General features: G+C 44.6%; 2 protein-coding genes across 18 annotated transcripts; one reads left to right on the top strand and one right to left on the bottom strand.

Annotated features, from left to right (window-relative positions):
• The first annotated feature begins 2,461 nt into the window (after positions 1-2,461).
• Positions 2,462-3,591, top strand: LOC100826669. The gene has a single exon (XM_014901129.2). The coding sequence runs from the start codon at positions 2,694-2,696 to the stop codon at positions 3,357-3,359; it is 666 nt and encodes a 221-aa protein (XP_014756615.1). The 5' UTR covers positions 2,462-2,693; the 3' UTR covers positions 3,360-3,591.
• Positions 3,592-3,624: 33 nt separating this feature from the next.
• On the bottom strand, positions 3,625-10,669 carry LOC100823695 (exocyst complex component EXO70B1). Of its 17 annotated transcripts, none has more exons than XR_002964870.1 (4): positions 8,412-10,669; positions 4,580-5,050; positions 4,411-4,488; positions 3,625-4,041 (listed from the first exon to the last, which is right to left on the bottom strand). XR_002964870.1 is itself a non-coding variant. In XM_014901128.2 (2 exons), exon 1 carries the CDS (start codon positions 10,467-10,469, stop codon positions 8,439-8,441), a length of 2,031 nt encoding a protein of 676 aa, XP_014756614.1. In that variant the 5' UTR covers positions 10,470-10,669; the 3' UTR covers positions 3,625-4,038; positions 8,412-8,438. The 17 variants fall into 17 exon arrangements, 3 of the variants coding, with proteins under 3 accessions (XP_014756614.1, XP_014756613.1, XP_024316982.1); XR_002964871.1 differs by having other exon boundaries at positions 4,580-4,988; XR_001407041.2 differs by having other exon boundaries at positions 4,580-4,991; positions 8,412-10,668.
• Positions 10,670-13,580: the final 2,911 nt, after the last annotated feature.

Here is a 13,580-nt window from a genome sequence, read left to right as displayed (position 1 = left end):
AGCACGAATCACATATCGGCCGTGTCAAACACTCTTCCACACAAACCGGCGACGAGGCAGCTCTGTTGTGTCATCAATCAATATTTTAACACTTGGGTTAATCATCGTGAAAACCACCCATCAATTTCACAAATCTGCCCCTTGGTCGGTGCTCCGCGGCCGCGGATGCTCGGAACCTCAGCGCGGGCGGGCTGGCGCGCGCACGAGATATTTCTCGTTCCGGCTCGCATGCTGTCACGCATCACGCATGGCCATGCTTGCTAAACCGAAGAAAGCTAGCTGCTGACGACGAAACCGCTCCCACCAAAAACCAAAGGAGTTGACAAAGTGACGCGCACCCTCCGTCTCTTAGCTACATTGTCACTTTCAGGAACACGTAATGCGAGAATCTAACAGCGGCGCGCCGGCGACCCACAGCATAATTTTCGGGCGTTTGCTTGCTTTCATGTGCAGGGTGGTGACAGAGACGCTGAAAAGATGTATACGAGCAAAAGAGAGGAAGGCTTTTGTCGAATATAATTTCTGATTAATTAGTTGTGTGAGTACGTACGCTTTAAGTTGCGAGGAGATTATTAGAGATGCAGACAAGGGCACAAAAGGCTTGCGACGATGGATGGATGAAGCAGAGCAGAGACAGAGGAGGTACAGATGCATGGTACCTCCCATGAAGGTACGGCCACGGCGAATTTTCTCAATTTGAAAGCTGGAATGCCCATGTGCTCGCACACAACTACTGTCTCGAGAGAACGAACATGAGTCGGCGAGAATTGGAAAATCAATTATAAGTGATTACCATTAAATTCTGTTGTGGTGGATGGTTTTTCTTTTTGCGGGTATGTGTTGGATGGATTTAACTCCCTATACATTCACGCACACGGCACACGGCACACGGGGCTCATCGAGAAGACACATACGACTTAATCATGTACTGTACGTGTAAAATGAACCTTGATCTGCATGTAAATGCATCTATCGGAAGAAGCCTTCAGAAAAGAGAAAAGTATCAGAACAACACACTGGCCAGCTGATCCGCACCCAAGCAAGGACGGCCGGCCGTCACGAGTCGGCAAAGCTCAGCTCTCGCACGGCAGCGACCCACAAAAACAAACACAGTACTACTGTTGTGCAGTCGCTGCTACCTACATCGAAATGGCAAGTGGCAATATTTTTACAGCCCGTAAAAGAGGGGAAAGGAGAGAGGGGAAGATGGAAGATTTGGCCTACGTTTCAGCTTTGGGAAAAGGGTTTGTTTGGTCCCTGAACTGAACAACAGCTGCGTCCAGTGTACTGCAGTGTACGTGCTGCTGCTACCCAGGCAGGAACGCAGGATGCAGATGCCACTCACATCACCATAGGGGCAAGGCGGGCAGGCAGGCAGGACAAAAGGCAGGGGTTGCTAGCTAGATGCGGCCAAGGTGAACCTTACCTTAGCGACGAAGGCTTCTCGAAAAAGCGTCAAGCCATTGATCATTCCAGGGAGTAGCTATGATCGATTCATGGCGGATTAGCGGTACATTTGATCACGGTGTTTACTTTATTTGCCTTATTATTACTACTTTAATCATGGCGAAATAATTCTCTTATTGAAGGCCCAAAGATGGTATCCACTCGAAAATTAATTAAGATTGCATTGTAAAATTTCAACGTACCTCAATGGCTTGATGTTGCCCAACCTAGAGATACTTATAGGCTGCTGCAATTCGGTAGCAGTGGATAAATCCATACATAACACAATGCAAAGACCGATGGCTAGCTGCAATTCGGTAGCAGTGGCTGCCTGCGTTTCCGCGCAGAAGCCGGGGTGCGAAACTCTTTAGTTTCATCGCTTGATATAATTTTGAGATCAATAAAAATTTGCATTTTTAAGAAAAAATATGGATAATTGGCTAGACATCTGATTAAGTCCTGCCGCGGAATAATCAAGTTCATGGGAGACATGAACTTCATGAACTTCGCACACGATATGTCATGATCATCAGTCATTGAATAGCAGAAAAGTATTGAATCGATAATGACGAGCAAAGGGAATGGGCAACCTCAAATCTAGCACAGTTGGCAATTCGCAACTCCAGGAGCAAGATAATTGTTTCGGCATATGTATAGCCTCAAAAGATGCAAACTCAACTCTCCATGGAAACATGTATACAACTGTTGCGCATTGAGCAGAATATACTAGCTAATAGACATGCAACCTACACTTGGGACCATGCACAAAACAAACATTGGTGTTTCTGTTGCTTTTCTTTGCCTGTACATCATCTTTTTTGCTGCTATTTTGGCTTTAATCTCACCACCTTTGGTGTTAATTTTTTTCCCTGCCTGCCAGTGCCTAGCTAGGCCTAGCGCTTCTCCTCTCCTTTCTTGGGTGCCCATCATAATTCCTACTAGCTACCACCATGTTAACTTTCCATCCATGCATGTGATGCTGAAGCTTCCTGGAAGAAGCATGAAGATAAGAGAACCACCTTAATTATCTCATTCTCAGCTCACTGGCCGGCCACCCCCTATATAAACCCATGGAGCCCTAGGAACCAAACTCCATGCCAAAACACACAATTCCACACATGCATGTGCATGCACACAGCTAGCTACAACTAGCAACATAACAAGAATCAGATCACAAACAATTCATACAGGCAGTGTGTTGTTGTAGATTAATCTCTCATTAGTTGCGACAGTCGGATCGATCAAAGATGAAGAAGGCGTCGAGGTTCCTGAAGCAGCTCTTCTCGGCCATCGTGGCGGCGGTGAGGGAGAGCTCCGCGGCGATGCGCAGCAAGACGAGCGCCGTGCGGACGCGGCTCATCTTCCTGGGCATCCTCCGCAACAGGAAGCTCCTCATGAGCTCCATCAGCAGCAAGATCCACGCCCTCGTGGCCGGCGCCGCCCAGGCCCAGGCCCAGCAGCACGGCAACAACAACAACAACAATGGTGCTGGCCTTGTAGCGGCCCGCGGGAAGAAGAAGGCCGCCGTGCTGCAGAGCCTGCCGAGCTTCGCGGCGGATGATCAGGACAGGAGGAGGGCCGCCGCCGTCCTGCTGCTCAACAGCCTGCCGAGCTTCGCCATGGGCCGGGGAGACACGGGCGGCAGCTGCCCTGACTCGCCGCTTGTCGTCACAGGCGGCGAGGAAGAGGGGAAGGAGGAAGGCGGCGAGGAGGACGGGAAGCAGCTGCAGCTGCAGGCGGGGTCGGTGATCGAGCTGGCGCGCGGCGCGGCGGAGCGGGGCGGCGTGGAGTTCAGGCTGGAGGACGAGATCGACCGCGTCGCCGACGTCTTCATCAGGCGGTTCCACGACCAGATGAAGCTGCAGAAGCTCGACTCCTTCAAGAGGTTCTGCGAGATGCTCGACAGGAACTGAACTCACGCAGGGCAATCATCTACCGTACTCATCGCTGCAGTACTGCAATGGTTATATATGCTTTGGTATAGTTAATCCGTGTGATTAAGGCCGGGCAGAGGTTGATGAATTCGCCTCCTACGCTACGCACTTGGAGAAAAATAACTGCGAGCCTGTGATGTACTGTCATTTTTACTCTTTTTTCTTACAAGAGTGAAAAGCATCGGTACACGCTCGCAATTTGAGCACTCCATTTGCAATCTCACGTTCCCAAGACACGGAGTTCTGGTGGCAAAGATAGCACAATTTCCAGCAACCCATAATCTAGACCAACAATTCTGTATTACAGTAACTATAAGTAAAATTTAAGATCTTACGCTTCTGAAATTTACACGTACTGAGGCTCATCTCCACTGCAGCAAGTTCTGTCGTGCTCCCACTCTTTACACATGTCGAGTTCTCCACATAAACAAAACTGAAGCCATATACATCTCATCTAGTCATGTCGGGACATGAGAAATCACCATTGCATGACTGAATACTACTACTGGTAGTGGTAGAGGATCTCAATGCTTACCAAATCAATTAACTAATTGCCCTACTGGGAACTGATCCAGGCACTGATAATTGTCGAACTGCCTGGCATTCAAGCATAAACTGAGAGGCTTGTTTCTCCATAAAACTACACACTTCCAGCAGCCTTCTGAAAGACATGAAATGCAGACCTAAATTAAATATTACAGCAGCATTGTCCTCTGGTTAATTGCAAAGAAAGAGGACAAAGGTGGAAAAAAAAAATCAGAACACAAGATAGAGTTTGTTTTAATTTTAGGTGAAGCATATATATCATAACAGGTAAAGCTTAATCATACCGAGAACATTATGTCATTTAAAGCTACCAATACATTACCGATGGGAAACTAGCTAAAGGTAGCTCAAACAAGGCTGCAAATACTGCTAGATATAACAAATAAAAACAGTACCGCAATACGAGAAGTCAAGCTCACACTAGCGAAATTTTGGTGTACTGAATATAGATTGCACACAGATTTTAGTAAAAGCAACCGAGTACCTTTCATCGATTAAACAGAAGTACAATATGCACTGCATGCTCTTTCGGCCTTTCAGATGCAATTGGTTTCAGAATGATCTGGACATAAATTGCATAAATCAATCAGTGACGACATGTCTTCTAATTTTTGTTGCATTTACTGAGGCATTCTTCAGATAATTCTGCAAACCTTTAATCAATCCGATCCAGTGGTCCAATCTACTTCCTTGTTTCAGTACCATGCTACTAGGCCGTAATAAGCTTTTCTTTTCAAAAGAAGAAAAGTAAGCTTCTTTGAAACGAAATATCTACACCCATTTATTTTATTTATTTATTTATTTATCATTCTACATTTCTCAAGCGAATCTTCTCAATTTTGTCCTATTATGATATCCAAAATTGAGTTAATGCAGGGACGTAAGAATTTACCATTGCTTGACTGAATACTAATACTGGTAGGGAATAGCAGCAACATTTACCAAATCAATTAACTACTTGTCCTACTGGGTGATCCGGGCACTGAAAATTATGGAACTGCTTGGCATTCAACCATAATCTGAGAGGCTTGTTTCTCCATAAAACTACAAACTTTCAGCAGCCTTCTGAAAGACATCAAATGTAGAACTAAATTTAATATTAAAACAGCATTTCCTTTGGTTAACTGCAAAGAAAGAGGACAAAGGTCTAAATAAAACCAGAACAGAAAACACAGTTTGTTTCAATTTCAGGCAAAGCATAGCATTAACGGGTAAAGCTTAATCATAAAGAGAACATGAATAATCAACTAAAGATAATAATACATTACTGATAGAAACCTAGCTACAGTTAGCTAAAAAAAGGCTCCAGCTAAGAAAATACCGCTAGCTATAGCAAATAAAAACAGTATCACAATGCGAGAAGTCAAGCTTATACTAGTTAAGTTTTGGTGCAATGATTAGATTGCACACAGATTTTACTAAGAGCAAAGGATTCTTTCATCGGTTAAACAGAAATACATATTGATAAGGTGGGTAGCAATTGATAAGAGCACATTCATTCAAATTGTTGCCTAAAAAAACAGAAGCACAATATGCACTGAATGTCCTTTAAGATGCAATTGCTTTTAGAATATACAAGTGATGGCAGCATAATCAGGGCAGGTTTACTTAAATCTGAATGATCTTGCCATAAATTGCAGAAAGCAATCAGTGACCAATTGAAAAGCAGCCTTAACATCCTTTTATTTTTGCATGCGATAGTGCTGGACGGTTCTGGGTCTAGTTTTGGAAATAGAATAGCATCATCACCACATAATGTCAGAAGTTCAAAATATTACGAAATGACAGCATATGTGTAGCTATTTATGAAGCCAGTTTGATGTTTGGGTAATTACTGATCAATGTCGTTGTTCAACCAGTATTCTTCAGAACTCCGAGTACCATCAGTATATGCAGATTGTATGACAAAAATCTCTTTCTTTTCCCTTTCATTCACATAAGTGTTTCTCACATAATTCTACAAACATTTAATCAATACCATCCAGTGCTCCAATTTAATTGCCCTCGTAAGTAGGCTTCTTTGGAGCAAAATATCTACAGATACTCATTTATTTATCATCCTAAAAAAAATTAAGAACCATGTAGAGCACGCATTTTTTTCATTAAGGATACAAATAAAATCTGGGGAACAACAGTAGACACACCACAACGCCCACAACAGAAAGGAATTGATCTACATTTCTCAAGCAAATTTTCTCAACTTTGTCCTATTATGATCTCCAAATTTGAGTTTTGTTGGAGAGTTCTTGCTATAGTTTGAGCCCACATTTAATCAAGTTGGATTTACGTAGGATTAGCACTCTAAAGTCTAAACAAAGGATGGGGGGGATCTGGACTTTTTGGCACAGACACACAATTGTCCCCCCAAATATCTTTTCCGTGATATCAAGCCCTAATTGGTCTCATCCACCACTGAAACCTGAACTCAGTAACTTTACAAGAACAGGATGCGGATCTGTTCCACTTCTGGCAGTCAGGAGGGCAGTTAGATGCAAATAGGTGTTTGTAGTGAAACAAACTTCTGAAGATAAGGTAGACATATTACATATGCGTGGCACATAGTTGTTTTTGTTACATATTAACAATGCAATGTTGGCTGCAAAAGGCTATACAGTCAATGCACACTTGATATACTATGACGAGGTCTTTGCACTGGTGCCAAACATGAGGATATTGAGAGCATTCCTGTACAGTTAATTTTGGATGGTCTCAACATCAGCTAGATGTGAAGAATGTCTTTCTCCGATGTGATTTACAAGAGGACTATACATGAAGACCCTTCCTACGAAGGGGGTGCAAAATAAGAAAATATTGCGTGGTCTACAGCTCCTGCATGGTTGATAGATTGAAGATTGCATTATGGTTACTCTCAATGAATGGTGTTTTGCAAGCGTGGAGAATCGCCCATATCACCACATTGGAAGTCTATGTTTATGATATTGTTATCACTGGAGACAACGCTGGGTGCATGAAGGAAAGGGTAAGGTATTTGAGGTGAAAAATCTATGTAGTCTTTACTCGGGTATAGTCCTCTAGAAGGAAGTATGGTCTCGATCTTATCGGAGTCAGGTATGCTCCAATGTCTTCCTGTTGCTTCACCTTTTGATGGGAATTGCATCTGCACGTATAATTGTGCTACACAAGACTCGATGTGCTAAGTTGATATATGCATGATACTAAACTGGGACACATGGAGTTATCTACAAGAACCTGAGGTATTTGAAGAGTAGCCTCGGCAAGAAAAGAGTGCCAAAAATGCTGAGATTAATAGGTTCTTCATTAAGGAGAAAGTGAGGGAGTGCTAAAGTTGGAGTATATCTGAGTCTAGTGAGCAGTTGCCATACCATTTCAACAAAATGCGTGTGAGGACACTATTGCACATAACAAGATGGGCATAATTGATATCTTCAACTGATATTGAGAGGAAGTGTCCGAATCCCTAATAGTTGAGCCCATGTCTAATCTAAATGATGCCCCTTAATTCTTCTAGATGTTTCATTATTATTTTTTGGAAGATAACCGTAAGGGATACCCACTACAGTATAAATAGGACCCTAAATTTGCATACTTGAGGACTTGAACCCAGGTGGTGGCTCACTCCCTTCTACATGTTTGATTTTGATACTAGAGATCAACGTGCTTTCATTTAAACAAGCACGCTATCCATATTTTGAAGGATTAATCTCCAATTGGCACAAATAACTTTCCTTTTCCCCATGTGGTAAGGCCATTAAATTGTTTCATGTTTCTAATCTTCAAACTTCACAGTGTGGTCAGTAAAACAATTGACCTTATTTGAAGGTGGTGTGATATCGAACAACAATATAACGTGGATACAGTCATAACTCATAACAAAGGCAAGGTACTGTTAAACTGGAGTAACAAACATAGATGGAATTTGCAACGATAAACAAATGTGTCATTCTGAGCATCTAACAAAGTAAAAATATATACCCAAACGCAAGTCCTCAACAACCTTATTGACAGGCAGAGTCCAGATAAATCAACCTTATGCAGTTATACTAGCTGAACAATAGTTCTGCTAATGAAGCACCTATGTTTATTTTCTCATGCGAGGTCTAATGAAACCCACTTACTCTGTTATAGGCAGGACAGAGATTTGAAATCATTCTGCAGATTCAAAAAAAGTTTCCAGGCACATTGCAGCTAACAAAAATAGTCTGCAAGGAGACCAGAATCTTAGAAATTTAATCATTGACATGCGAGCGGATCAAGTAAGATTTCTCACATCTAGAATTGAAGCCATTTGACTCTATTCGAATATCGAGGATACCCCCATGTACAATATTTATTCGTGCATATCATGCAAAAGTGGACATACAAAAGGTCATCGCTTATACTCTCAAAAAAAAGGTCATTGCTTGTAGTACAGTATTGTAATGACTGCTAAAGGAACAAATACCCATTAACAGATGTCATATCTATGACAATTCAACAATATAAGACCACTTTAATGAGACATACCTGAAACTGGATCCTGCCAATTATGAACTATGTCCTTCGCCTAGAGTGGTTGGCAGAACCTGGTGAACCTTCAAATAAATCAGACAGCTGACTCTCCAAGTCCTCTGGGGTGTATTTTATATACTTTCCTGAGTTTCGTCCGCCATCCACTTGACTACCATATCTGCCCAAAAAGGCACGATATGCTGGAATTACATTTTCAGATATAGATATCTTCAGCTCTTCCCGGAGCTGAGGATCTGGAACTTTCCAGATTGTCTGGTTCTTGTAAATTTCCTCAAAGGCCAAGTTGAAGTTCTTGAACTTATCCTTGATGGACATCCTAGAACTTGAATGCCCACTGCCACTACCACTACCACTGCCACTGCCGCTCCCACCGCTGCTCCCGTGTACATCATCCCTCAGAAAAGACAAAGCCTTCATCCAAGAAATCCTTAGGTAGCTCTTTGAATACTGCCGAATCTTCCCACTGCGCCTTCTTACCCAGTGATCACCTAAAATCTTACCAAGCTCGGAATCCTTTGCCTTCTGAACAATGTAGAGCAAATTATTCATGGAAAATATGCACTCTAGGGCAGCATCTTCATAGAGTTTAGATTTCTCCTCCAAATTGGCCTCCAAATAACACATCAGCTTCAAAATGCGCCTTCCAAGAGGGGTCATGCTTTCTAAGTGTTCCTGATCATGATCCTCATCCTCAGGTTTTCCGAAAGCAGTGTGACCATCACCATCGTCATCCAGTAGGGCATCAAGTGTCTCACTATAGACGACTAACAACCTCAAATAGTTCATGACATACCGAGTCATCGGGTGGATCTCACCAGCCATCATTGCCCTCCGTGAGGATTCCTGCTGCAAAACCTTCCCAAACTCAAAAAGGGTACCCCTTACGGCATCCCCAAGCCTATCAAGAATCGCTTGAACATCGCTGATTACACCATCACCAGAACTTCCCAAGCACAAATCTTTCATTTCAGGGATTACCTCGGCAAGTGCCTCATACATGTCAAGGATCCGTGAGAGCTTCTCTGGCGAGCGGGGGCACACCGCGACAGCATCCCCAAAGTTAAGAATCTGCATAATACAACCTTTGGTGGATTCAAGGAAGCACTCCTCCCTGAGGTCGTCAGACACAGAGAGCACCTGGTCACAGAGGCGGCGCTCACCAGCAAGCAGCACACGCACGACCGTCTTAACCCCTTGCACCCACTTCTTCATCTTGTCGTTGAGCTGCTTCCACTCCACCCGCTGTACCTCGTCGATGCTGAGGCGCTCGACTCCCAGCACGGAGAGGTACTCGTCGAGCAGATCGCGCCGGATGCCGCAGTAGGCATCTGCGAGCTCGCGGGCGTAGCCCGCACGCGCCATCCGGTCAGCGATGGCGCGCAGGTCGTCGACGGCCTCGGGGCGCACGGGGTCGAACACGTGGTCGTCAAAGGGGTTCCCCAGGGGCCCACCGCGCGCGGTCTCCGGCGTGCCATCGATGCTGTGCGGCGTGGCGGCGTCGAATTCGGAGGAAGTGTCGAGGTCCTCCAAGGACCCGAGCGAGAGGCGGCGAAGCGAGAAGCAGAGGCCCGTGGGGTCCAGCGGCACGGCGTGACGGACCATGTGGTGGCGGAGCTCCTCCTCGAGGCGCGCCATGGCAAGCTGGACGGCGACGCCGGCGCGGCCGGCGCCGGAGCCGCCGCGCGCGAGGTGCTCCACGGCGACGTCGACGGCGCCGAGGTACTGCGCGACGTCGTCCTCGGGGGCCTCGAAGACGAGGGCCTCCGGGGTGGCGTCCCAGAGCTGGATGAGCTGCTCGGCGGCGTCGAAGGCGGCGGCGGAGGAGATCTCGGAAGAGTCGGCGGAGGAGAGGTCGGCTGAGGGGAAGAGGTCAGTGGTGATGGAGGAGAGGCGGTTGTCGAAGCCGGAGAGGATGCGGATCATGTCGTCGGCGGCGTTCTTGGAGGTGGCCAGGGACTTGACGATGTGCTGTGCGGCGGCGAGGACCTTGTCGTTGCCGCCGCCGCCGCCGACAGCGGCGGATTCAGGGGGCGGCGGGGGCGCCGCCGACATCGCCGGCCGGTGCGGATTGTGTCGGATTGGGGATTGGTGGAGCGGAGGTAACTTGGGTGTTACGCTGCTGCCTCTTTGACTGCTGGATTGGAGGAGTCTTCAGGGTCGCCCTGTCAAGTTCAACAGCAAAGTTTGGTTGAGCAGATCCTCCTCACTTTGTTCGTTTTTTTCTTTTTGGCCTTTTCTGGTTACGAGACGAGATGACTTTGCTTCCTTGAGCATTGCACAGCCGTGCCCGTGCGTCACCACCCTCACGACTCACGAGCCGCGAACCAGCCGTAGAACAGTGGTCACACCTTATCTGCTCCCGATTCATACGCCCTCGCTGTAGTTTGGTAAATTGTTTGAGCCTGCATGGTTAGGGTTTAAAATCATCCTCACAGTGATCCACGGGAATGGTTGGGATCCGTAGTTCATTTGTCTCTCAATTCCCCCCATACGCTACTTCCGAACATGGCATGAATGAGCATTTTCCTGATTTAATTACACTTCTAATCCCGCCATTAACATACATGTACTTCTAGCCCCTTGCACAGATGCCTTCATACGACTGAGAATCCAAAAGACACCATCTGAGGCGGCTAGGCAAATATCGATCAGCTTCAACAGGGGAAGGCCACAGCCCACAGGGATGAGGGGGCGCAGGTTTCCCTGCAGTCGCCTTGCCGGCCCCCTGTTGTTGCCGCGATCACAATACGCACAAGGAAGTAATATAATTAGCTGAAGTATGTTTTTATCGTGGAACATAAAATTTTAGGGCATCATTTTACATTTCGCACGGGGCCTCAAATTCCGGATACGGCCCTGTTAGCATCACACACGTCTCTGCTCTGCACCCCATTGCGTTGTTGTCTTGTCCAGTGCCAAACCAATCCACGTCTAGTTTCTAACCACACACCAAACTAGTTGACGTATCATGCGGCCGCGCGCCAAAAATAGGGAAGCTTATATCTCTCCTCTTGCGCAGGTCTTGGAGGACGCATACCACCCCCCCCACCCCCCCCCCCCCCCCCCCCGCGTTGTGCGCCGTTTGTAGCGGCCTTTTAGCTCAAACCATTGTTTCTTGAGTCGTCTTCTCCCACATTTTCTGCACTGCCACGGGCTGGGAAGACCACCATCTCAGTTTGTCACAACTCCTGCAGATTTCAATGTATCTTTTGGACATGGTGAAGGTGCTCGGAGGTAAGACGCGATGTCTTCCATCCCACCACCAATGATGTTCGTAGCAAACCTAAAGGCTAGATTGTTCTATCGTTTAGTTTAGATAACATGTTATATGAACATCAATTTCGTCAAAGCCTGATTACAGGTCAGGTGCAACCTACGAAGAAGCAATGAGGATGAAGCTCGCAAATTTGGTAGAAACGCAAGGGCAAGTCCCCTGTTGAGAGATACTCCCGTTCCACCTAGATACCCAGTCCCTAATTGCTTATTGGTGAAGCTTGATCTGTCACTTAGTCGCTTCACTCATGCACAATCGGTCGGATGTACTATGTATGCAACGATGACCTTGTGGGTGTTAAAAGCATCTTGCTATGCCGAGTTTAATTTAATGTTTGGTCTTTATGACTTATAGATCTACTCCGTACTATTTTTTAGGGTTTATACGATTGTTTAATTTCATTTTCATTCCTGAGATATTATTTTATTTTTTGTTTTCCTCCAAAATTTAATTAATTCAACTAAAATTTATAGTCCTTATTTTTCAGTTAAGATTCCACGAAAGCACCGAAATAAGGTTGTTACATATCAGTCTAATAAATTTTATGACCCCCTTAGCCAGTGGGAATAGAGTTTGCGATATTAGAAAGTGATCAAATTTTCTGTGTGAGAAGGTACACGAAGAGGAACAAAAAACTCATGACAAATTTTGACAATAGTGAATGCTAAAATCCTAAATAAATAAACATAAATCCAATATAGACGCAAGATGCAAGGCAAAAGTTATTAAACTACAAATTTGTATAACTATTTTTCAATGAGTGGTAGCACGGAGAGCTATTTTACTACCCAAATCATGATTTGTCTTTCTATTTTTGTTTCTTGACATTACATTTCATTTTGTTCGAGGTTGATGCATATAGTTTGTCACGTCCTATGTGACCGATCATGTCAATATTAAAATAACGTATAGGATATGGAAAGGCCGTAGGAGGATTATTTTCTCTTGTTTAAAAAGGATTCATATTTTTGCCAATGTAACTTTAGAACTAACTGCATCCGAGAATTTAGAATCAGAGAGAGTAATTTTTATGATACTATAGTATTTTGTTTGGCATAGAACATATAGAAGCAACGTGTATTAATCATCTAAATTTTTTCTCTTCTAATCTTGAACCACCATTCCAAAAATAACGATAAGTGTGTTGGGTTAACAATGATAACGTGGCAGATTCATGTCCAGTTGTAATAAACTGTTGCATAACTTTCAGAAGTCTTAGAGAGATGATACACTATTTGCGGAGGACAAGAGAAGTCAAGGGGACAAAGCCCTTGGACCATGTCATTGTTGACTTACAGATTTTGTGTGTGTGTGAAAAATAGGAGGTTTCTTTGGTCCTCTCTATCACATGATGCATACATCCATTATAAAAAATGTAGAAACATTGACCTATTCAGATTCATCTAAAAGGACTGAAATGACACAGCCCCAAAGACCCAAAGCTCGAAGCATCCTAAATGACTTAGAAACATATAAAATACAATCTATTTTTAATAGTCAGCACTTCCTTCGTCCCATATTAAGTGCCAAAATGTTAGATATATCTAAACGTATTTTAGTATATAGATACGTTCATATTTATATAAATTTGAGTCACTTAATATGAGGCGGAGGGAGTAATATTTAATCTTTTTGGGATACTTAGTGTCCGCTGCCCCCTCAACTGGACTTGGACAGGCCGACAGGGCTAGATTTTTCTTTAACTGAACCTGGGCTGAAATTGGCCTTCCACTGCTGGGCTTTTGCTTAGCGGAATCTTGGTCTTGCTGTGCCAATATGTATGAGAAGGGGCGTACGTCATTATCAGCCTGCAAGCTACAACGCAATCAACATTAAGGTAAATCGTCGACAACACCAACTCGCCGATTCGACCAAGGCGACACGGAGAA

The sequence above is a fragment of the Brachypodium distachyon genome, chromosome 3 (assembly GCF_000005505.3).
Source record: "Brachypodium distachyon strain Bd21 chromosome 3, Brachypodium_distachyon_v3.0, whole genome shotgun sequence".
Lineage (NCBI taxonomy): Eukaryota > Viridiplantae > Streptophyta > Magnoliopsida > Poales > Poaceae > Brachypodium > Brachypodium distachyon.
This window is presented reverse-complemented; position numbering and strand designations above follow the sequence as displayed.

What these genes read in the sequence shown, in the direction of transcription:
- LOC100826669 (XM_014901129.2), top strand. Translation starts at nt 2,694, where the DNA reads ATGAAGAAGGCGTCGAGGTTCCTGAAGCAGCTCTTCTCGGCCATCGTG.
- LOC100823695 (XM_014901128.2), bottom strand. Translation starts at nt 10,469, where the DNA reads ATGTCGGCGGCGCCCCCGCCGCCCCCTGAATCCGCCGCTGTCGGCGGC.